The following is a 26219-nucleotide window of genomic DNA, read 5'->3' as shown; positions in this document are numbered from 1 at the left end:
CATCTAGTCTAGTCCTTAGCACTCACGTCTGGACTAAGTCTAGCCCATTCCAGACAGGTGTTTGGCTAACCTGTCCTTAAAAATCTCCACTGACAGAGATTCCACAACCTCCCTAGGCAATTTGTTCCTTAGCTTATCTATCCTGAGAGTTAGGAAGGTTTTCCTAATATCCCGCCTAAACCACTCTTGCTGCAATTTAAGCCCATTACTTTTTGTCCGATCACCACAGGTTGAGGACAATTTTTCCTTCCTCTTCCTTGTAACAACCATTTATGTACTTGAAAACTGTTATGTTCCTCCTCGGTCTTTTCTTCTCCAGACTAAACAAATCTATTTTTCCAATAAAACTGGAGAAATGCAGCACCCAGAACTAGAAACAATAATCTACTTAAGGCCTAATCAGTGTCGAAGCTAGTGTCTAGCTTATCACACTCCTATTATATCCCAGAAAGATGTTTGCTTGTTTGCAATATTGTTATGCTGTTACTCACATTTAGCTCATGGGCCACTATGACACCCATGCCCATTTCTGCAGTACTCTTCCTTAAGTAGTCATTTCCTATTTTGATTGTGTATAACTGATTGTTCCTTCCTAAGTGAAGTATGTTGCATTTGCCCTTATTGAATTTCATCCTCTTTACTTTAGACCATTTCTACAGTTTGTCCAGATCATTTTTTATTTTAATCCTATCCTCCAAAGCACTTGAAAGCCCTTCCAGCTTGGTATCATCTGCAAACTTTATGCGTGTACTAGCTGCCATTTTCTAAATCACTGATGAAAAATTGAACAGACCCAGACACAAAAAGTATCTTCATTTGATACGTTCCAGTTTGGTTCTGAACCACTGATAACTATTCTCTGGTTTTCCAACCAGTTTTGCACCCACCCTGTAGTAGCTGCATTTAGGTTGCATTTCCCTAGTTTATTTATGAGATGGTCATGCAAGACAGTTATCAAAAGCCTTGCTAAAGTCAAGATATACCACATCTACTGCCACCCCCACCCCCCATCCCACAAGGTGTGTTAACATGTCAAAGAAAGCTATTAGGTTGGCTTCAAATAATTTCTTCCAGATGTTTGTAGATGGATTCCTTAATTATTTGCTCCATTATCTTTCCTGGCACAGAAGTAAAGCTGACTGATCTTTAATTCTTCAGGTTGTTCTTATTCATCTTTTAAGAGATTTTTGCTCTTTTCTAATCTTCTGGAATCTCTCCAGTCTTCCATGACTTTAAAATAATTGCTAGTGGCTCAGCCATCTCCTCAGTCAACTCCTCGAGTATTCTAAACCATATATTTTATCAGACCCTGATGATTTGAAGACATCTAACTTGCCTAAATAATTTTTTAACTTGTTCTTCCCCTATTTTATGCTTCTAAATTGTTGGGAGAATAGCCATTTATTTAATTCTCCATAATGTTTTAATAACCTTTTTCACCATCACCACATCTCACTACATTTCTTTTCAATACCATGCTTTTGTGCCCAATTTAGGGATGTGAAAGGATAAGTCAGTTAACTGGTAGGGACTGAAGCAACAACCCGCCTGCCACAGGCAGTGGGCTGCTCCAGCCCCACAGGGAGCCTGCCATGGAGAGGGATTGCTCTTGTTCAGTGCAGCCTCTGTCCACGGTAGGCTCTGGTGTCCTACAGGCAAGGGCAGCGCCAGCAGCGGTTGCAAGCCAGGAGCCAGCAGCAGCCTCAGACCCAGTGTGAGGCGGGGAGCATGCCTGCGTGGGTCTGGGGACTACTCCAACTGGGCTGGAATGGTCCCCAACCCAGATCCTGCTTAATTGGTTAACATTTAAATGATTAACTTGAATTTTACATCCCTAGTCCAATATTGGGCATTTAGAATATTTCCTTTCCTCATGCACCTGGGGAGTAGGGTTGCCAGATGGTTTAACCAACTATATCGAAGACCCCACCCAACCCTCCAAAAAAAGCCAGTGGGGGAAAAAATTCTGCTGGGGAAAAAAAAGGGGGACACCAAAGTTGTTGAGGAAAAAAGAAACAGTGTGGCCCCTTTAAGAAACGCTTTTGAGGCTTTTTGGCCCGAACAGGTGGCCATCCACCATTTTGTCTCCCTGCTCCGGGCCAGACAGCTCTCCTGCAGAATCAGGTAAGCACCTGGGATTTTCGCCTCTTGGCTGGGGAAAAACAAACAAAAAAAAATCAGAAAATACTGGACATTTTAGGTGTCTGGTATTTTCTGAATCTTACCACAGGACAGGAGGTGAAAATACCAGACTGTCCGGGTCAAGACTGGACACCTGGCAACCCTACTGGGGAGGACAAGGTGGATTCCTGACACTTCTATCACACTGAATCTTCTCTGGTCTTGGAATTGTATATTTAGGTTATTAATGCTTCCTCGTATGGAAGAGCTATTACAGTAACTGAAGATGTAGAGTTTGTATTAAAGAACCCAATAAGCTAGCACTTTTTGAAAAACCCCTCACACCGTTTTACAAAAGAATCATGGTAGCTGAAAACACGGTTTTGCTTTCAAATAGTATTAGGGGGAAAAACACAACCCTGAGACTTTACTATTTTAAACCTGATGCAGCAAAAGTGAGAGTATTTGTCATGAGCAAACCAACTTAGATGGTAAAAGGTTTGATATGGAAGTGAGGTTTTGCACCTTTACATTTTTTCCCCCTCTAAAATGCAGGTTGGATAGAAGCCACAAAACAAAAAATAAATCACTCCACTTGACACAGCTTAATAACTAAACCATTTAAAGTTAGCATTCCACTAGCACTACTTATTATTTCACTGCCAACATGTCACTTTTTTCAGCATCTATAAGGCTCTCGAAGATCTCAGCTCTATAAACATGTTATAACAGGTTAAGAATTTCAAAGGAGAAAGAAAAGAAGGTAAATAACATTTCTTTCAAGAGGTCTGAGGCCAACAAGCTAACCTCATTTCTGATGTCGCCTACGAAAGCACTTTTTGTATCACAGGATTATATTTTCTCACTATTTAATAAGCTCTATCAGCTTTCAATAGGTTTCTCAGCACAAGTGCTTACGTTAACATTTGTTAGGTAAGGATGGAAAATGCCGTAGTGAATGGTACAAAACCTTTCAACTTCATTCTCTGCTATTACGTGCTGAATCTTCTGGTTCCCAACCTGTGGTCCGTGGAAAGTTTAAAAATAAGGATCAGGCCCACCGAGCTGGACCCATTCCTTAATTTTCTTTTATTTTTCTTTACTTTTTCTTCCCTTTTCTTTTTTTATCTCCCCCAGGAAGGCAGGGGGCATGAAATTTTAATAGATTGAAAAGGGGTCTGTATGCTCAAAATGGTTGGGAACCACTGCTCTAAACCTCAGGGATAAGAGTGGTATCCACTATACAGGTTTTTTTTGAAAGTTTCGAAAAGGAAAAAAGACAAGTTTAGTTATTTGGTAATATTCTGAATGCTCCTTAACTTTGTTTTTTTGAGGCATTCAGCAACTAACCCTGTATTCAATGCACTCACACTCCATAATCAGTCAACAATTTCGCTATCTGAAAGATGTAAAATCCCTCTAATCCTCTCCACGCACAATTTTTTTTAACACAATCTCTCAATTTGCATAGTCTGAATGTTTATTATTGTCCCCAGGACAGTAATATGTGATGTCACTGTCTCTCTGGGGAATTCAGCAGAAGTCCTTTAAAAGGGCAATGCACTTGACCTACTTACCCACAAATGTGAAGGGATATCCTGACAACTATTACAAAGAGATAAACAAAGGAAGTAATCAGATTTTCTTCTTAACTGCCAAAATCAAAGAAAGAGCAAACCTGTGCTATCTCCTCCGTTTTTCTTAATTTCTCTTCCCAGGTGACAGTCATTTCCTGGATCAATTTCTCGGACTCCACCAACTGTTCCTTTAATTCTGGTGATTTCAAAGCCTGAAAAGAGAAAAACAAGACACTGAATTCCTTTATAGTAACACCTAGGATTGTCTCTCTAGATTAGGCACATCAACTCAAAAGGTCAATAAAGGAAACTTAACCCCCGCTCCTACCGCAGAGAGAGTTAATCTCGCTTGATACTTTTAACCAAATCACTCACCACTACCACTTCTCTCATGCACTGCTATATATAAAATGAATCTACCAAGTTTAACTAGCAAGCAAATGATCCGGTAGCACTTTATAGACTAACAAAACATAGAATCATAGAATCATAGGACTGGAAGGGACCTCGAGAGGTCATCGAGTCCAGCCCTCGCCCTCAAGGCAGGACCAAGCTCCGTCTACACCATCCCTGACAGATGTCTATCTAACCTGTTCTTAAATATCTCCAGAGAGGGAGATTCCACCACCTCCCTTGGCAATTTATTCCAATATTTGACCACCCTGACAGTTAGGAATTTTTTCCTAATGTCCAATCTAAACCTCCCCTGCTGCACTTTAAGCCCATTACTCCTTGTCCTGTCCTCAGAAACCAAGAGGAACAAATTTTCTCCTTCCTCTTTGTGACACTCTTTTAGATATTTGAAAACCGCTATCATGTCCCCCCTTAATCTTCTTTTTTCCAAACTAAACAAGCCCAGTTCATGAAGCCTGGCTTCATAGGTCATGTTCTCTAGACCTTTAATCCTTCTTGTCGCTCTTCTCTGTACCCTTTCCAATTTCTCCACATCTTTCTTGAAATGTGGTGCCCAGAACTGGACACAGTACTCCAGCTGAGGCCTAACTAGTGCAGAGTAGAGCGGCAGAATGACTTCACGAGTTTTGCTTACAACACACCTGTTGATACAACCTAGAATCATATTTGCTTTTTTTGCAACAGCATCACACTGTTGACTCATATTCAACTTGTGGTCCACTATGACCCCTAGATCCCTTTCCGCCATGCTCCTTCCTAGACAGTCACTTCCCATCTTGTATGTATGGAACTGATTGTTCCATCCTGCAGCAAAAAAACTTCAGGACCAGACTTCAAAGAGAAACTGCTGAGCTACAGTTCATCTTTAAGTTTGACACAATCAACTCTGGATTAAACAAAGACTGTGAATGGCTTGCTAACTACAAAAGCAGCTTCTGCTCTCTTGGAATTCACACCTCCAGATCACCTCCTTGATTGGATCCACCTCGTCATCTCCAGCCTGATCCTGGCCTGCATATTTATACCTGCCTCTGGAAATTTCCACTACATGCATCTGACGAAGTGGGTCTTTGCCCACAAAAGCTTATGCTCCTACACTTCAGTTAGTCTATAAGGTGCCACAGGACTCCTCGTCGCTTTTGCAGATTCAGACTAACACAGCTACCCCTCTGATACTTATCCTATCAAAGAAAGCTATCAGATTAGTTTGGCATGACTTGTTCTTCACAAACCCATGCTGGCTATTCCTTATCACTTTATTACCTTCCAAGTGTTTGCATATGATTTTCTTAATTACCTGCTCCATTATCTTCCCTGGGACAGACGTTAAACTGACCGGTCTGTAGTTTCCTGGGTTGTTCTTATTCCCCTTTTTATAGATGGGCACAATATTTGCCCTTTTCCAGTCTTCTGGAATCTCCCCTGTCTGCCATGATTTTTCAAAGATCATAGCTAAAGGCTCAGATACCTCCTCTATCAGCTCCTTGAGTATCCTGGGATGCATTTCATCAGGACCTGGTGACTTGCTGACATCTAACTTTCCTAAGTGATTTTTAACTTGTTCTTTGTGTATCCTATCTTCTAAACTTACCCTCTCTCTGCTTGTATTCACTACGTTAGGCACACCTCCACACTTCCCGGTGAAGACCGAAACAAAGAAGTCATTGAGCATCTCCGCCATTTCCAAGTTTCCTGTTACTGCTTCTCCCTCCTCACTAAGCAGTGGGCCTACCCTGTCCTTGGTCTTCCTCTTGCTTTTAATGTATTTATAAAAGGTCTTCTTGTTTCCCTTTAAAATGTAGCTTTTGTGGGCACAGCCCACTTCTTCAGATGACCAGAGTTATGATTAGAGGATAAAGAAACTCGAAATAAATAGGAGAAGGGAAGGTGGGGGAGGGGGAGAAAGATGTTCTGTCACCCACCTCCCTACCTCTATGCATAAATTATCAGGAGAAAGGGTACTAAACCTGAGTGGATAAAGATCAAAGTCAGTGGATGGACAAGGCAGGAAGGATATCATTCAGAAAGTAGAATAGTGATAGAAATGTAGCCATGTTAGTCCGGTCTAGCTGAAACAAAAAACAGGACTATTTAGCCCTTTAAAGACCAACAAGATGGTGTATTAGGTGATGAGTTTCGTGGGCCAGACCCCTATTTGATTTGAGGAAGTGGGTCTGGCCCATGAAAGCTCATCACCTAATAAACCACCTTGTTAATCTTTAAAGTGCTACATAGCCCTGTTTTTTGATTTAGAAAGTAGTTAGCAGTTCCAAATACAGACCCTCGAATAGCTTATCTGCCCTACTCTAAATACATTACAGGAAGTCCTCCCATCGCCATGAAGAAATCAACCACAGACAAGCCCATTTTGTGGTCAGAAGCACTGGAGCTGGCCTGCCAGCACTTTCTCAATGATTTTTCCCATGGAAGGACAGTTAGGGGCTAAATCATAAGGAATTCATTGCTCAAAAATCAAAAGCATGGGATGTACCCATGAATGAAAGGGAAGCCATTGCAGTCTCTACAACAAAGGTCTAATAAGCCTAATTCTAATAAAGTATTGATTAAGCAAAGGCAATGGGATCTAGTGGGCAAAGCACAAAGTTGGAAATAATTTATTTTCAAGTTCTATACCTGTTTTGGTTATTTAATATGGTCTTATGCAAATCACTTAACATCCATCTCTGCTTTTCCATTAGTAGAGAGATCAAAAATGCCTACACTTCAGAGAGGATTTTTTGGTTGCATGAGATACATAAAATTAGCACTAACCATTATTAACCTTATATTGTGAGCACACCAAGGGGACAACATTATATATTCATAAGAACAAAGTACAAAGATCTCAGATACACGAGACGAAAACTAGAACATAGGAAAACAGGTGCATCCTGAGTGAGTCTGAAATAGCTGGTTGTTTAGTTCCCAAGATCAGCACAGAAATGTTGGTGGATTTAGTGTGACCACAGTACCACATTTTGGAATGAGTTCCAAAAGAGTTAGGTTAACTTGACTCAACTAGTATAGATAAAATAAAAAGATCAACAGAGGAATTATTTGTCCAGTAAAAAAATGGAAGTGAGAGATAATTGTTCTGCTACAGCTATTTGAGTAAGTGAGATACAGTGTATTTTTCCTTTCAGTTTCAGTGTAAGCTCTAAATTTAGAAGTGTACTTTAGAATGTAATTCTGTGACTATACATATGTCGCTAAACATTTTGTTCATTTTTTTTAAATAACCATTTACATATACTTCTAAGAAAATGATTAGGACACATACAAATGCAATAAGCTGGAGAGGAAGATCTTCACAATGCTGAGTTCAGCTACAAGCTGTATAACGTTTTTGTATTTTGTATCAATTCCGTTGAGGTGGTGGTAGGGGTTCAGATTTAAGACACAGAAAAGGACTGATCACTTATGCTATATTACTTTTAGAGAGCTGGCTTCCACTATGATGGCACTTATTCCTTTCTATCAAGCAACCGGCTAGGGAAAAAAATCATAAAATAAACACACAATACTACTCCAAGGATCTCCAAGCACTTGAAAATTTTGGCATGTGTGTGTTTTTGTTGGTGTTTGTTTTTGTCCTCAAGAGTGAGTACTGATTTGGGGTGTTTAACTTGAGATACTTTAAAAGAGATTAATTTGGGGGGGGGGGGGTGCTCAGCATATTAAAATCTCAACTTAAACAGCCCAAACCTGAAGCACCAAAAAAAAAAAAAAAAAATCACCAGTCACTTTTGAAAGTCTCCACCATTGAGCACCATAACACCCCTCTGGTGGTGGTGGTAGTAGTAGTATCTCAATTTTCCAGAATGAGAAACAGACACAGATTAAATAACTTGGCCAGTGCCATAATCACAGCAACTTGTTTAGCGTCCTCTCAGAACAGAGCCCAAAACTACCCTAAATCCCTAGCCTTGTTCTCTAACCACTAGATCATGCTCCTCCACGATCCCATTCAGGGTATGTCTAGACTACAGGGTTTTGTCGACAGAAGTTTTGTTGACAGATACTGTCGACAAAGCTTCTGTCGACAAAGAGCGTCTAGACTACATCCAGTTCTGTCGACAAAGCAAGCCGCTTTGTCGACATAATAGTGTGGATGCAAAGGACAGTGTAGATGCAATAATGCCTATCGACAGAACTCTGTTGATAAAAGGCGTTATTCCTCGTAGAATGAGGTTTACATACGTCGACAAAACTGCTGAGTTTTGTCAACGTTATGTCGACATAACTCAAAGACAGTGTGGACGCAGGTATGGTTTTGTCGACAAAAGTCCACTTTTGTCAACAAAACCCTGTAGTCTAGACACAACCTCAGTTTGATGCACAAATTAATCACAAACATTGTGTGTACAATGCTTGAATACTTGAATACTGGGCCTGATCTTGAGACAAAGAACCTGTGAACCTTAAGGTGGTAAGTGGAAATTCATAGAATCATAGAACCATAGAGCTGGAAGAGACCTCAGAAGGTCATCAAGTCCAGCCCCCTGCTCTAAGCAGGACCAATTCCAACTGAATCAACCTGGTCAGGGCTTTGTCAAGCCGAGTCTTAAACACCTCTAGGGATGGAGACTCCACTACTTCCCTAGGTAACCCATTCCAGTGCTTCACCACTCTCCTAGTGAAATAGTTTTTCCTAATATCCAACCTGGACCTTCCACCACAACTTGAGAACATTGCTCCTTGTTCTGCCATCTGTCACTACTGAGAACAGCCTTTCTCCAATCTTAGATCAGGCAACACCACTAGTTAACACTGACCAGCCTCATATGAATCAGAGGAAAACCAGTGAGGTGAAGAAAGACAACATGGATTTTCTCCATAGACCCCATTGTAGTGTTGCCTTACCAATGTTTACCTTCAAGCCCAGACACAATACTCAGAAAGCGTCTCAGCAGCAATATAAAACAGGATACACACCGGAGCCATGAACACCTATTTAAATTGTACCTCGGCTTTGGTGAGCTGTTCTCGGAGCTTCTCCACCTCCTCTCGGAGTTCTCGGATGATGCGGGCATTAGGATCTTCATTCACCACGGCATGGTTAACTATGTTCTTGGCCCGATCCGCGTACCTCAACGTGGAAAGGGTCTCATCATAGTTATCTGCTGCTGGGCTGACTGTTGCCACCATGGCAGTCTTGCTGTTACCACCAAGGCTATCCTAGAAGAGGACAAAGGGAAAAAAAATTGAGATCAGGCTTTTAAAAAATAAACGGAAAAATAAAAAAGCACCAAAGAATACAGGAGGGGACTTGTATTGAAAGCGCCTTTTACTTCAAGCCCACCAGTTCAAATCCAGTCCATGTAGATAGTAACTAAAAGCTGTTTACACCCAAAGGCTACTTGGTGGCCTATGTATACTGGTTTGCTGGTCTCTTATTGGTACCTATCCCATATATCATCTGAAAGAAAGAAAAGAAGCCTCTTATGAAAATTTTCTTTCAGGAAGTCATGAGCCTCTCTGACTAGTCCAGAATGTCAATGTTAAAACAGAATGAAGCAAGCAACAGCATAAGGCAGACACACACCATCTTCCAGGTAGATACAGACAATCTCATTGAAGGCTCTGAAAAGTCAGGCCTGTAACTGCTGAGATCATCATTGTCCATCTAAACAGACTGGCCAAGGACTGCATCATGGAGTCTCAACTACTTTTTTGGCCCTTACTAGTCTCTCTTGAGCATGGATGAAGGAAAATTGCATTGATGTTACCTATGCCATGTTTATTCTATGGGTGAGACAGAGGACAACTCCTCAGAGCTGTCAAGTTCATCTCCAGGTAAGAGTGGCCTCTGTTCCATCAGAGGGCAAGGTGCTTTTATTGGTTTAGGGGGTCATTCCATGTTCACACACAGAACGGCAACTTCCACAAATACTGAGTGTAGATTTTTTAAAAGTAATTCTAACGGATCTGGCCATCTTGCAATAGCAGTTGGATGGCAGGGAGGATTTTCAGGGACTACTGTAGATAAATGTAGGGCCTCATTCAATCTATATTTTTGTAGGTTAATTAGTAGTTCTCAACACCAAGCTCTCGTGGAGGTCTCCAGACTTAGGAAATATGTTGCAGTGGCTGTAACTGCACTTTTGAGGGGAGAGAGAAAGGGAAGAGAAACCCTAAGAGACAATGCAACCAGCTCCAAAATAGGCATAGCCAATATAGCAAAAACTGCTGATTCAGCAGCTTTTCAAAGCTTTTCTACTAGCTTTCAAAACTTCTTTCTACCACTGGCAGATCTTCAAGCCAGCAGTAGCACTTCCTGCATCCACAGGAAATAATCTCTGAGCCAATAGATATCGTACGGGACACAGAAGATGATACAATGTACCCATTCCTGTGACCTCTGCTGACTGTATCTCTGTGTTCTATAGTTAAACACATTGATGGGGTCTTCTCCTCTTACAAGCGTGTCTATGATGAGACCGCATAGCCTGCGGAAGCAGACAGTTATAACAGATTTGCAACAAAAGTTACACCCGCAAGAAAACAGTATATTGCTGTTCATCATTTTAATCAGCAAACTGGAAACCAGGCTAATAATAAACACTTGTTCAATAAAGGGTTTGTAGAAATACCGAATGGAATATTTGTCCAACAAGGTAAATAGCTTGAGGCTGTTTAAAAAAACAGATTGAAGAGGACTAATTTATCATACAAAGTTTTATAGGGTTTGTTTGTTTAAATACAAGTTGTAGCTTGAATTGGCTACACTCAGAATGGCATCTAAACTGTTTCATACACAACAAAAACAGATCTTCCAAAAAGGAAAAGCTTTCCCCAAAAGAAAAATTAAGGCATTTCTCAAAAAGTGGACATCACTTAAAAGGTGCCATAAAGATAACCCCACCTAGGAACTACAGTAATTGAGGTCATATATCCATAGTCTGTGAGCCAAAAGGAAAAAACAGTGCAGTAGTTCATCTATTCCATATGGTGACCCCTGCTTACGTATTGGGCCTCCTCTCTTATCTTGCAAGATGAGAAGGAGGGGATGGTCTTGATAATCTGGTTGAGAACCCTTGTCTCAGTGTAAATGTAGCCAACGTGGCACTTGCAACACTAAGTGCCATGTAATACCACACTATGCACAATCAGTTTATGGGCCACTTATTAAATGGATTCGGAGACCATTTTGCTGATTTTAATTGCTAAGACTTTCTTCTGGCTTAATACAAACACTGGATATAAACATGACATAAATCAGCTTGACCGTCCTCTTCTTAGCTAGTGCAACGTAATCCACTTCAATATTCACAGATGAGAAATATTTGAAGTCATAGGAATTGAAAAGGTGGTTGCCATTTAAATTGACAAATTTTAATTAGGGCTGGTAAGGATTAAAGAAAATAATTGCAATTAATCACAAGATTGAAAAGTGACTAACAGTTTTAATCAGACTGTTAAACAATTACAGAATATCAATTTCACTTTATTCACCTCATACAAGAACTACAGTATACACGATCACGAAAGTGCAATTTACAAATGTAGAATTTTTTTAAATAACAGCACTCAAAACCAAAACAATGCTAAACTTTGAAGTTCACAAGTCAAAGCATGAAGAGCATAAGAACGGTTAGTATATCTGGATCATAAATACCTTGCAACCCTGACTACAAAAGTGCCACGCGAGCGTTTATTCTCACTTTCAAAAGTCACACTGTAAACAAGAAGCAGGAAACATTGTTTGCCGTAAATGTGATTGGCTGAACAGGAAGCAAGACATAAGAACGTAAGGATGGATCAGACTAAAAGGTCCATCTAACCCAGTATTGTTTTTTCTGACAGTAGCCAATGCCAGAGGCACTCGGAGGAAATGAACAGAACAGAGAATTATCAAGTAATTCATCCTGTCACCCATCCCAGCTTCTGGCAAAGAGAGGTTAGGGACATCATCCCCGCCCAGCCGTGGCTAGATTTATCCTCCATGAATTATTTAATTCTTTTTTTAACCCTGCTATAATCTGGATCTTCACAACATTCTCTGGCAGAGAGTTCCATGTGTTGACTCTGTGCTATGTGAAATGTTTCCTTTGGTTTATTTTAAACCTGCTGCCTATTAATTTCATTGGATGCTCCCTAGTTCTTGTGTTATGAGACGGAGTAAAACCGCTTCCTTATTTACTCTCTCACATCATGATTTTATAGATCTCTATCATATCCCCCTTCAGTTGTCTTTTTCACTCTGAGATGTCCCAGTCTTATTAATCTCTCCTCATAAAGAAACTGCTCCATAACCTTAATCATTTTGTTGACCTATTCTAATCCTTTTCCAATTCCAATACATCTTTTCTGAGATGTGGTGACCATATCTGCTTGCAGTATTCAAGATGTGAGAGTATCATGGATTTATATACAGGCAATTTGATATTTTCTGTTTTATAACCTCTCTTTTTCAATGATTCCTAACATTGTTTGCTTTTTTTGATTATTGTAGCACAGTGAGTGGATATTTTCAGAAAACTAACCACAATGACTCAAGGATATTTTTCTTGAGTGGTAACAGCTGATTTAGATGCCATGATATTATATGTATATGTGGAATTAGGTTTTCCAATGTGCATTATTTTGCATTTATCAACATTCAATTTCATCTACTACTTTGTTGCCTAGTCACACAATTCTGAGATCCTTTTGTAGCTCTTCAGAGTCTGCTTGGGACAACCAATGTTCCTGCCAATATTTTCTATCCATGTGCAGATTTTTTCCATCCATGCGCCGAATAAATTTTGCTATGTGCACCGATGTGTGTGTGAATGTGCACCACCAATAGAAACATAAAACCTAGCTATGGGCGCTCTGCTAATCAGCAGGGCAGCATTTGAATTTCTCCTGAACAGCCACACAAGTTCACTGCTTATAGGGAACACTGGACTTAACTATCTTGGGTAGTTTTATATCATCTGCAAATTTTGCCAACTCACTATTTACCAGTTTTTCCAAATCATTTCTAAACATGTTGTCTGAGTGGACCTTTATGTGGAGAACTGAAAAATATTTATTTTAACTTTACTACAGTGCATATATAAAGTACTCTTTGTATTCTGTTATATTGATTTAGTTACATTTGAAACTTTAGAAAAAATCCAAATTTATTTAAAATACATTTAAATTGGTATTCTATGTTAACAATGCAATTAAAACTGCAGTTAATGGCAACTATTCTTTATATCTACTTTTTCTGTTTTCTGTTGTTCACATGGATCAACTGTGATTGACAGACTAAATTTTTATATGCACATTAGGAAATGCAATGCTGTTACTTTGGGATAGTTGAATTTTCATTGTGAATTTGAAAATGTAGTATTTGTAATTATTGCAGTTTCCCAGGCAGACACTCAAGGAGACTAAACCACAGCCACTCAACACGTGGCCCGTGGGCCACAGACGGCCCAGGGCCTGTTTGTTTGTGGTCCACGGTGAAGTTTGCATTTATGCAGGGCTCAACACACAGCCCGCGGGTGGGAGCCAAAACAAAAAAAAATAGTCAATATAATTGTCTTCTGTTGATATCCGTTTTAGTAGTTAAATTCTTCGATTGTCATTGTTCATTAAAAGTGCTGTCATATGGGTGGAAATCGGGTAAATATTGTATTTTATTCATATCAACAGAACTGACTTAAATGGGCCTGTGTGTTGTGTAGTCTTGCCTTAATCTTTGTATTTATGCCTGTCAATGTGAAAGAGGCTATTTGCATATATATTTGCACGTATATGCCACCACACTTAAGTTGCGGCCCTCGGTGCTATAAGTATTATTGTGGCCCCCGGGGCTTCATATATTGAGTAGCCCTGCTCTAAACTCTGCAGAACATTTCTGTTCAGTGAAGTCACGAGAATCTGATACAAATGGGAAAAGTTAGTGCTTCTCTTACAGATGGGAGGAACTAGTAGCTTGATACAATGGCTTTTCTTCTTGATGGACAAGAACTACGATTTGGGAAGATAGAGGAGGATACTAGCTCTAATCCAATTACATGTTCCAGAATCTTCCACTATCCTTGGTCTTGTTCCCCACAATCCCTGGGTATTCATACATTGTTTTCATGAAGGCCCTTGTCGAAGCAAACGCCTCACTCAGTTTAGGCGGCTAAACAGACAGTTTTATTGGCCAATAAAAGCAAAGTGAGCCAAACGTGGTCTCAGCAAAGCCGGGTCCAGTAAGGCTGGCTAATACAATTAATCCTAGTATTTTATACCCTTAACTAAACAAGTCTGACGTCAGGGCAAGAAACCAAAGCGAACTTCAAAGAGGAATTATTATTAGTAGAGAAAGAAACAGGTTAAAAGGGAGTTCGAGCTTCAGCTCAAAATAGTTTATTAACACATTTCAACAGCGCATCCCTTTGGTCTCTCCCCACCTCGGTGAAGGCCAGTTCACTCCCTCGTGCAGACACAAGAAACTGAAATGGCTTTTGTTATACAGAATGGCTTCTAGCTAAATATGAAATAGCTTCTACACCCTTTTCAATAAACATTATGGGCACATCTAAACTACTTTTTTTTCCCCGAAAGAGGATATGCAAATTCCAACAGAATTCTTCCAATCTCACTTTCGAAAGAGGATCTTTTGAAATTGAAAGAAGTCTGGACACAGTTTTTTCAGGAAAAAAATGCTAAACCTTATTTTTAAGGAAGAGCGGTTTTTTTTTTTTCGAAAAAGGGTTTTTCCCCCCCCCATAAAACCACGTCCAGACTACTTTCACAAGATCCCCTTTTGAAAGTAAGATCGGAAGAAGATATGCAAATTCCAGCAGAATTTGCATTTCCTCTTTCGAAAATTCTACGTAGACTAGACATAACGAAAGGGTGGTCCCTGCAACTCTCTCTCTGTGCATAGCCTGAACATGGGAGGAAAAAAAATCAATTTATTCTTCACGCAACATCTTTACAACAGCCAGCTTTCATCAAGCTAAGTGAAGTAACAGCAGAGCTAAACAGCAGAGACTCAGGAAGACTGAGCCTAAAAATTCCTTTCAGGTCTAAATTCCGATTTAACTGATGTGCCCTCATTTGGATACAGCTGATTTATTGAAAGTGGTAGATGCCAGTCTTTTTTCCTAAATACTGAATTTTACTCAAGGACTGCTGAAGGTATAAGTTTATTTACCATGAACTCAATGCATCTTCACTGAATGGGTGAAGGTAATGAATTTCTACAGAGGTTTTTTCTACCAAAAATTATTAGCCATTTACAATAGGTATTAACAAAACAAACAGCTGAGAACAATCTGACCAAAAATTCCCCGCATAGGTCTACCATCACTGCATGTTTGGTGATGTCCCCATTTAACTTATCTTCCAGTTTTTCCAGATTGCACTTTTAGGCCTGAAATTGAATGACAGCTAGAGGGAAATCTGTACTGCTTCATAGGCCAGGCTCCTGGAGGATTACATCTCCTATATACTAGGATGAGGACTTGAACTACAATTCCCAGAAGGCAATGCCCTGATAGAGAAATGTTTACTATTTTGTTAAATGGTCAGAAATACAATAATCGAGATCAGTTAAAAAATTAACTATTCCAATTTGCATGGAACTAATCTGAAAGAAAAATTTCATTTCTATTTTCCCCCATTGATAATTTCAATTGTGGAAATGTCATTTTCCTATCAGAAAATCATTCTAATGGAAAATTCCCAACGAGCTCTAATCTTAAGTAATCCATGAAATGTAGGTCAAACATTGCCACTGGGCATCATTAAAACTATTTGTCTGATCATTTCACTCAGGAAAATTGCACTGAAGCTTTCCATAACAATCTTCAACATGATTAAATTCACAGAATAAATAACATTAACCTAGGGGCCCACAAATAGGTTGAAAGCCACTCTTTTAAAATAGATTATTCCCAAATATTCCTACTAGCCAACATTAGAATACATTCTCTCCCTGCACCACACTGCATAACACTCTCCAAATGCTTAGATCTTAAAAACAATTTTGTACATCTTTAATTGGTGAATTTTCAGTTTTAACTTCATTTAAAATACAATGAAAGTACCTATCACAAGGCATTGGTTAAGAATTTCATCCCGGAGTTTCACTTTACTGAGGGGTTTTTTTTAATTAAGCATTTGCTAGGATTTTAATGTGGCTGAGCATGAACATGCCAAAAAAAATTGAAGTGCTTGGAAGAAGGCCTAACGAAAATCTGTTTCTGAGCTGCAATACTTTATTGTGCATGCCATGGTCATCTTTGTTACCATGTATTGGGCAAATGCTAACCATGAATCTCAATCTATGTGAAGGATTATGTTTAGAAAATCAGCATAAAAATTCAAACAACAAGATGGGAAAGCCTATGAAAAGGTTTCCATTTCTGCTTCCTTGGATTCTGTTACCCATACATAGGTGTCCTTATGGCAGTAAACAAACCAACCATGCATAGTTGATTACAACAGTGCAGAGCGGCAAAAGATATTTGTTTCAACAAGCTTCAAGACAGTGAATATAAATGTAGGGCTGTATTTTAGCATAAATATTGTGTGTGGCAGCATTGTGACCAGACGATATAGCATGTTATAAGAAAAATAAAATTGATCAATTCTGCTGTGCTATTGAAGCTTTTATACAGCATCACCACTGTAGTATATATTTATTAACTGAGTCCCCCAATGTTAACTATTATAAAACATCACTGTGGCATGGTTTGAGGTAATCACTGGGAAAATCAAAACTTATAGGACAAAGGGGCTATATCGGTTGATCTTGTAGTTCACTGCTGTATCTATTCCAAGAGGCAATGAATTGCACTGACACTCAACTATTGGTGGGTTTTTGGTTTATTTCATTATAAGAAAACCTCTATATCCTGCAGTCAACTGTTTGGTTTTTTTTATACTTGCAAGTAAACTACGTGAATGGAGGATTCATGTCATATTATGTTTAAAGAGATACCTACAGATTATGTGCAGCTTGTCAGGCTGGGTGCATTCTACAAAAATGGACAGGCTCTAGCATTAGTCGTCACTGGGTAATTGAGCCATCATAAGCAACTGCATGGCTGAAGAAATTTGTTTCTTTTCCAGCTTCTTTCTTTTTACTAATGAATATCATAATTGCCTCTTGATAGCAAAGAAGTACAGCACGAAGTAAGGAAGGAAAAGATACAAGCTTGTCAAGATTCATAACTAAGACTGATAGAAACGTTTTGAGCATCACAATTTTGATGTGGAAAAACAGAAACAAATTACAGGATAGGCAAGTCTTAATGCACCTATTGGGTCTGCACTTCTAACACAATTACTTTAAAGCCTAGCCAATCTGCATGTCAGTCACAGGATCTGTACCATGAAAGGCTAATCTATCTCATTATAAAGAAAGCACTTGCTTCTGACTTTATATATGAAAGCAATCACACATTCTTTTGTCCGAGAGGTAGCATATTCAAAGATCAGGAGAAAACAGGATCTTCCTAAAGTCAAACTGCCCATCACTGCCTAGGCTTCTGTTCTTTTGGTTAACTGCAGCTTGCCAACCCTTTATAACCACTATATATATATGGAGGCAGCTGGAGAAAAATTATTTCACTGAGATGTCAATGAGGTCTCCTAGATCGAGTTTGTTTTCACAACAGTAAACTTCAAATCAGACTTATTTGCAATGTAGAAACAGACTCCAAAATTGCTCATTTCACATGAGCATGAAATTGCAACCGGACTACAAACTAGAAAGTTTTGTAAATACCCCTCTGTTGAGCTGAAGGAAAGGGCTAATCATCTTATTCAAAATCACGGAAGTTAACCATGTCAGCCCTGACATGGTGTAAACTTAGGTCACAAGGAGATGGCCCAGATTAAATCAATCTCACAGTTCTGAGTGTAGCTGTTAGTGAGTTTACTGAAAAAGATGAGCTGAAATATGTATTAGATCACTTTAAAAATATGCCCTATACTTTTAGCCATCACAGGGTTGTTCCTAACAAGCAGGGGAAGGTAAAATGTATCCTCTGGTGACACTAATGGCTAATTCCCTTCTAAATCTTTAAAGGCGAGGCTGCTGCATATAAAAGTACGGTTAGATGATGGAATACATTATATTTTATACATTGCAAAGGACATTCTCCCTCTCTCCCCCCACCACAGTTCTCTTCCCTTAGCCCCTTCCACCCACTCCAAAGATATATGAGAAGTTCACTTACTTTAAGTAACCAAGTCAGCACGGAATCACGATATGGAACAAATTTGTTCTTGTTCTTGCCAGCAGCCTGATCTGCTAGCGCAGAAATAACCAGCCCAAGAGTTGTAAGGGACCTGCATGGAGAAAGTGACCAACCTATGAACAAGTGAGGAGATCGTGAATTCAAAAAGCCTATCAAAAAGCCAGATAGCTAACGGTTCCAAAGGAGGCCCCATTGCTTTGACAATACCAAATACAACAGGCTCTTGTACCGGAGAGGATACCACTTTTCCATACTTTTCATAAATTTTACTAATGTTTTATTAGAGAGGATAGATTGATTATGAGTCTGAGGGTGGAAGCCTGAGATAGCTGTTAGGTGGACCTTGGCAGAACAAATTGCCAAATTTTGGTGGTTTAGGTACAATACATAGTCTAAGATATTCTGGACCAAAGAATGTGAAACTCCGGAGTGAGACCAGACAGAGAAATCCTTCCCCCTAGACAGGTAAGTAGATCTAGTAGATGGTTTACGACTATTCAACAACCCTTTACGAACTTCTCTTGAATATGACTCTTCCCTAGGACCTCATCATGAAGCAGCCCAGCAGTTAGCCTTTAAGTCTGTGGGGAGCAGGTGTCCATGATCTTGTCAAATTAGATCTTTGTCTAATGGATGTGGTATCTATGAAAGAAAGAAACACTGAAAGAAACAGAAGAGTGGAGAGCCCAATGCTACTAAGGCCGATCTGGGGCAGTAAGACAGACTCGGGCATGGCCCAGTTTGATCTTTAGCAGCATTCTGTGAAAGAGTGGAATTGGCGGAAGAGTACAAAGGAGCTTGCTTGTCCAGGGCAACACACGTAAGGGAACCCAGACTATGACCCTTTACGTCATAGGTAGCACTATAAGTGCTGAACAGGTAGCACTTCATCGTGTATCTCACTGTGAACAGGTCCACTTCCAGAGGCCAGCAGAGCTGGAAGAGAAATCTGAAAAAATCCCAGGAGGACAAACTCATGAGGAGTTAAATGACATGCTCAGGTGATTTACAAGTTCAGACTGCGCTTCTGGAAGGTTAGAGGATTGAGTAAAGTGACTATGTAAAATCCCACAGATTGACTATCTTGAGCGAGCAGAGATGAAAAAAACCTCTCCCTGTCTGTGGAGTAGAACATTGCTGCTGTGTTGCCAAAGCTTAGGCATTTCCCCTTGATACAGATTAGGAAAGGCTGGCACACCAGCTGGACAGCTCTCAGCTCCCTTATATTTATGTAGAGAGTCAGGCTCTTTGTGAACCTTAACTCCTGCGTCTGAAGGCAACCCAGGGCAGAGACATCAGTTACTAGCATTAAGAGTGGTCCCTGAATACGGAAAGAAACCAACTGAAGAGTGTACTCCACATACATGGTACATAAGAGCCATGGATCTGAAGTAATTTGGGGTGAAGCACTAAAGAAATGGAAGAGGTGGTTTGCAAGCCAAGGGGAAGGAGAGACTAGAATAATCGAATCTGATCTGGTATCTTCAATGGTTGCTTAGTACCCTTAGGGCACCTAAAGAGACCAGGAAGAACTGGAGGGGAAAGAGTTGGCCTGTACCTATAATTCCTACTCGTGTTCCTCAATAGGACCTTTAAGATGTGAAGTACATCCTCCATCTGAGCTGAAAAGTGGGATGATCCTTCAAATTGCACATCTTGGCCTTTGAGCTTTCTAGGGCCTTGAAGACTATAGCCATAAGCATGGCTGTTGCAGAAGCCACGATCCTGGTAGCCAAGTGAGCCACATCCAAATCAGACTGAAGCAATTAACTTCCCTTCATTCACCTCTTTAATGTCCTCAGACAGCTTGTCAGGCGTTAAAGTCAGATCACCCTATAGGAGATTCTGGATGGTAATTCTAAGCTGTACCCCTGTCACAAAATATATTTTTCTACCAAACAAGTCCAGCTTTTTGGTACTCTTTGGCTCAGAGGCTTTGGCTTTCTCTTTAGCAGCTGAGACAATGCGTGATCTCTGAAGGGGATAGAGTAAAAATGCTCAACGCCTTGGAAGGGAATGTAATATCTAAGCTCCTTCCCACTTGTTTTGATGTGGGAGGGAGTTTCCAAACCACAATGATGGGGGCTAAATTAGCTGTTGCCATGCCAAAAAAAAAAAAAAAAAAAGAGAGAGAGAGAGAGAGAGAGAGAGAGAGAGAGAGAGAGAGAGAGAGAGAGCTCTAAGTCATTGTGGAAAGTTCTTTGAAAACATTCATTCAATATGTAGCAAGTCAAAAAAAAAGCAGCAAACAGAATGCTGGGAATCATTAAGAAAGGGTTCAATAAGACATAAAATATCATATTGCCTCTGTATAAATCCATGGTATGCCCACATATTGAATACTGCGTGCAGATGTGGTTGCCTCATCTCAAAAGAGAAATATTGGAATTTGAAAGATACATAAGAGAGCAATAAAAATGATTAGGGGTATGAAACAACGTCCATCTGAGGAGAGATTAATAAAGACTGGGACTTTTCAGCTTGGCAAAGAGATGACTAAGGGGGAATAGCACAGAGGCATATGAAATCATGATGGGTGTGGAGAAAGCCAGTCAACTATCTGGAGAAGAATGGAAAGAGGCCATTATCACTGGTTTTCCTCTGGACAGTACAGACAGATGAGAGCTCAGGGACACGGGAGGCTGGTCTAACATTGAGTGCTGCATCGAGGAGGCTCACTGTAGGACAGATCTCCTGCACCCGGGACAGCAGTGCCGATAAACTCAACAAGTTCCTTGCAGCTGCAAATGCCTTTGGCATGGATGGAACTGGGATAATTACTGACCAACATACAAGAAACAAAGACGGTGCCGCAGACGATAAATGTGTTGTTGGGGGCCCAGGACTCCGTGGGGTCTGCCTGAATCAACAGTGTCATTTTATCCAAAGAGTGAACGGAAGAGTGCTTGGATTTTGAGTGCACTCTATTCAACGCTTTGTGCCCTTTCTTTGCAGACATCGGGATCGGAGATCTGCAATGTCCTTAAGAAGCCTTCTGCTTCTTCTTGGGCACCGGCATGGAGTGGTGGTGCCAGGACTCAGTCAGCAGTGGAGGTGCACTGCTCAGACGTGCTCAAGTGCTCAGTACCCTCTCTGACAGAGGGCTCGGAAGGTGCCTCAAAGTAGCCCCCATCCAAAGAAACTTCAGCCAGGCCTCTCCATCTCTTCTGGCCCTGGGTTTGAAGACCTTGCCAACCAGGCGCAGATCCCTAACGCAAGTCTCACCGAAACACTTGAAACAGCTAGAGCACAGCTTGCTTGCAGCGTCAGCTTTAAGCAAGAAAGACAGGGCTTGAAGCCGGGGACAGAGGCATTCCTTGGTACTGACAAATGGAACCCGCAAATGGGGAACCGAGAAAAAAACGCCCGTCACTAACACTAAGAACTATGTCACTAGGTAACTATATACAAGAACAGAGAACATGCTAAAGCAAGACCAAATTCTCACCACTGTTCTGGGCTGCAAGGAGGAACTGAGGGGGCCTGCAAGTGGCTTGCAAAGCGCACTTGCACTAGCCCAATGGGTACTGCTAAGGGGAAAGTTTCTTGATAACTGTGCTCATGGCACGCACACATGTGGAATACATATGCAATCACTCAAAGTAGTACAAAAGCCTTCCGATCGTTGTAACTTTGTGTCGCAGAATTAATATTTACTTAATTGGTACCTATACCTTCAGTGTAGCAAACACCTAAAGCCGTAAAAGCCCTTGAAAGTTAGTTTGGTGGACTCCACAGTCTTTTTGTACACATCAATTTGTCATAATTATTAGTCTTTATTCATGAAGATAACTGCAAGTGCAGGAGTTGTCAGAAGTAAGGCAAGTCCCTGCTTTTCCAAAAAGTAGCTCTGAGGAAAAAGTTAGCTAGTGGTATTGCCACTAATATTCTTTCCAACACAGGCTACGTTGCTGAGCAATGTATCAATTTTCTATGAGAGGTATCAATTTTCTATGAGAGAAACAAGACAAAACAGTTTCCAATCCTTATGATGTTGTCTTTGCAACACAAGTTACATACAGAACTGTTACAGGGACTATTAGCACAACATAACACACATCTTACATACTTAAAATGTGCACAGATCACTTGATTTCTATAGAAACAACATTCAAATACAAAACCACCTCAGAAAAGCCTGAATTGGTTATGAGCACCTTGCAGAAATCTTATGGATTAAACAGTGCATTTGAAGTTTGGTGTAGCTTTTCTTTGCTGCCTGTTTTAAGAAGTCACTAAACGCCTTACTTGTTAATATTGCTTCCTTCCTTCAGTCTGTCCCCGGCAGCTCCAGTCTTAGTGGCCCTTTCACTGCCTGCCAAGTCCACCAGACTCAATTTGCCCACCTTCTCACCCGATGTCTGAGGAATGGACAAGAGAAGAGTTACTGTTAAACGATTTTATTTACTCAAATTTCCAGTTAAGTTTCACAGTTTGCCACGTTTTCAAATAAGAATGCAAGTCGTATTACTTACATTGGATCTTTCACCCAACCAATTTTAAACTCAATATTGTAGCATGCCGTGAACATTCCAACACAGACCTTTGGATCAAAAATAATCCTCTTTAATAGCTGCCACGACAGTGCTAGTGTTGGATGCACCAGGAACGCCAAGACCCCAAGGACCAGGAGGGAGAAACTCAAGCAGTATCAGGCAGGTATAAAGCATGATGAGTGGGAGGAGGGAACAGCCAATGGACACAGATCAGGAAACAATCTAACATCTCTGCCTTAGCTTTCTCATTTTAAAAGCTGGGATCAGTTATTTGTCCAAAGCCACAGTGGGAGCAAGGCCAACTCAGGCCTAGTGTACACTTAAAACTCAGGATGACCTAGCTATGCAACTCACAGGTGTGAACATTTACACTTTTGAAAGACAGACTGGTTGACCTAAGTCCTGCTACAGACACTGCTAGGTTGACAACTGAATTTTTGCAACAACCTAGCTTCTGCCAGCATCTCTTATGGGGGTAGATTTACTGCAGCAAGGAAATAACCCTTCCATCACTGTGGAAAGGGTCTATACTTCAGCAGTGTAGCTTACAGTGCCACAGCTGTGCTGCTGTAATGCTTGTAGCATAGTTTTGACAATGATTCCCAGCCCTGTGCTCAGACTGCATCACTCTGAATATAAGTCCACTTTTAATGACGGGCAGGCATTTACAAAAATACTAAAGATGACAGGGAAGGTTTCCTACATCCCTTCCAAAGACTTTCTCCTTAAAGAAGCAATTCCAAGATGAATGATTAAAAAGCATTCAGCCCTCGTCATATTGAAACTTTAACCCAAAAGAAGTTTTACCATAAATTCGTATCACTCTTGCCAGTAATGTCTGAACCAAAAGTCAATGTTTGAAACATTCAAATTGGTATTTAGATTTCCTTTAAATTAATAGGTATCTTGAGCTTTTCCTTAGCTCCCCCCCTCACTATACTATGTAATTGCTAAGATTACAATTATAAATTTTCCAAAGTACCTATGTCTCATTGAAAAAAAAAAATCAATGGGACTGATATTTTTCACAGGGATTCAGGCATTTTTGAAAATTTAATTGTGTTTCAAAGCACACTGTACTTCCATGTCCTAGCACATCATGTTGGATCATCTAATTTCAGAAAGACTCAGACCAGAAGCCCAGAGGAGACTGGAAATTCATAGAGTTGCATAGTCAGCAGGGTGGTCACTGAAGGAAAAGAAGGGAAAGAGGAAAGCAAAACAACTATCTTGGGCCAAGCCTAACCAGAAGCATCAAGGAAACCAAAAATGTAATGTAGCAACAGAAAAAACTAGAGAACCGTGAAAAATAAAGCATTTTAGGGAGTGTAACATAGCGAAGCAAGTGATCTAGAGGCTTGAGGAAAAGAACTGAGAGAGAAATACAGTATGGTGGATGGGGTGAGGAAAGAGGAAAAAGAAAAATGGTTAGATAATAAAAAAAGATTAAGGATGTGAAGAGAGAAAAATAAGAAAATGGAGAAAGGGAGTTGAAAATCACTTTGTGGGTATCTATCAGCTATTCAGAGGAATACCACTCCAAGGCACTCAATATTCAACCCCTATTAAGTGTGTGCAATGTGAATACACACGCTCCCCGTCAGAGCCCATCTTAGATACGGCAGTACAGTCACAACATTGAATCTATGACACATTTCCATAATAAATTGATAAAATGTACCTAGAATTCAAATTTCAGACAAAAGCAGTGGAGCTGACAGGGACAAAACCCTTATTTGACACCAATAATATCTAACAGCCACAAAAATAGAGAATGCAACTAACAGATTTTGTTGGTATTTTTGGCTCTTTCTTTTTTAGCCATTAACCAGAGGTGCTCCAAACAGAGCACAAGCAGAAAAGACCCATTTCTTGCCTTGTACCCATCCCTCCCAGACCTCTCCCATTCCTACAACCAGGGGAGGATGAAATCAAAGTATAAAATTCATTGAAGCTAACTACTTTGTCAGTTGTATAGTCAGTATAATTTGTTTTTCCACACTCTCCTCAAAGTGAGGGGAGGTGGTGAACCATAATGCTGAATGCTCAGCTGGCATTACATTGTTCACTTTTCACAGACTCTCAGGATTAGAAGGGACCACAAGGGTCACCTAGTCTAACCCTCTGAAAAGATGCAGGACTTTGTGTCTTTCAACCAGTGCTTTTTTTGTGATGGTACTGCCTGGTATGCAGTACCGGCACCTCCAGATGCAGTACTGGCACCTCCAGTCAGAGCTCAACAACTTTTCCCCTGGAGTACCAGCATCTTTATTTATTTATTTATTAAAACAAAAAAAAGCAAACAGACAGCTAACGAGTCTCTTGAAAATCTCCACTGAAGAGCTTCCACGACTTCCCATGGTAGTTTGTTCCATTGTCTTAAGTTTCTTACAGTTAGGAAATGTTTCCTGAGATTTAATCTAGATCAGCTAGGTTTGACCCTATTGCCTCTTGTCCTGCCATCTGTGGCAAAAGAACGTTTTTTCTCCATCGTAAGTTTTCAAGTACAGTATATGACGACTGCTATTATGTTATCCCTTAATCTCATCTCTTCCAAACTAAGGATACCCAGTTCCTTCAGGCTTTTCTCATATAGCTTGCATTCCAGCTTTGGTGTTCAGCTCTGGATCCTTTCCAGATTGTCTACATCTTTTCTATATAGCGGTGATCAAAACTGGGCACAACACTACAGCTGAAGCCTACCCAGTAGAACCATCACTTTTTGTGACTCGCATACTATACCTCTCAATGCCACCCCAAATTACATGTTTTGGGTTTTTTGGGGGGGTTTTGGCGCAGCGGAAGCAGCATCATGTTAGATCAGAACTCCAACATGACTCAACACAACTCCCAGATTTTTCTTAGCAGTGCAGCTGCCAGACCAGTTATTCCCCATTCTAAACTTGTGCCTTTTCTCTTTCTTTCCTAAGCCTAGCACCTTATTTTTGTCTTCTTTGAATTTCATTTTACTCTCTGTAGCCCAGTTCTCCAATTTATCAAGATCCCTTTGAATTTTAATTCTATCCTCCAAAGTATTTGCAACTCCCTCATCTCTAGCTTTGTGTTATCTGAAAATTTGATCAGTACACTCTCTGGTCCTACTAGCTTTGCCTTTAAAAGCTTCTTACACTCACCAGAGGACTCATGGGGAAAATATACATTTAGCTTAAGATTAACCAAATGGGTTTAAGTTTGTCTTCAGAATTTCCCTTGAATTTTTGTACTTTCAAGTTAAAATTGTTGTGCCATCACTAGTAGGCTGCGAGGTAAAGTAAAATTCAACGGAAAAAATGTATTTCTTGTCAAATGGTAAACAAAATTAGAGGAAAGAAGGTACTCCTGACAGAGAGGGTAAAATCTTTATAACACATTCAGTAAACATACATTTGAAAATAGCCCAAGAAAAAGTTACAACATGAAATCTTCAT

General features: G+C 40.2%; 1 protein-coding gene across 5 annotated transcripts in view; it reads right to left on the bottom strand.

The window, feature by feature from the left end:
* KIF13B (kinesin family member 13B) overlaps window positions 1-26219 on the bottom strand; it is a 177802-nt gene that overhangs the window by 79537 nt on the left and 72046 nt on the right. For all 5 annotated transcript variants that reach the window (XM_006135585.5, XM_025190999.3, XM_025191000.3 and 2 more), the window contains 4 exons: window positions 22544-22656; window positions 18275-18386; window positions 9078-9290; window positions 3800-3910 (listed from right to left, as the gene is read on the bottom strand). In XM_006135585.5, coding sequence (XP_006135647.3) covers window positions 3800-3910; window positions 9078-9290; window positions 18275-18386; window positions 22544-22656 — 549 coding nt within the window. The remainder of the gene's footprint in view (window positions 1-3799; window positions 3911-9077; window positions 9291-18274; window positions 18387-22543; window positions 22657-26219) is intronic.

The sequence above is a fragment of the Pelodiscus sinensis genome, chromosome 3 (assembly GCF_052426305.1).
Source record: "Pelodiscus sinensis isolate ZL-2025 chromosome 3, ASM5242630v1, whole genome shotgun sequence".
Lineage (NCBI taxonomy): Eukaryota > Metazoa > Chordata > Testudines > Trionychidae > Pelodiscus > Pelodiscus sinensis.
The sequence above is the reverse complement of the archived record's forward strand: the minus strand, read 5'-3'. Positions and strand labels throughout refer to the sequence as shown.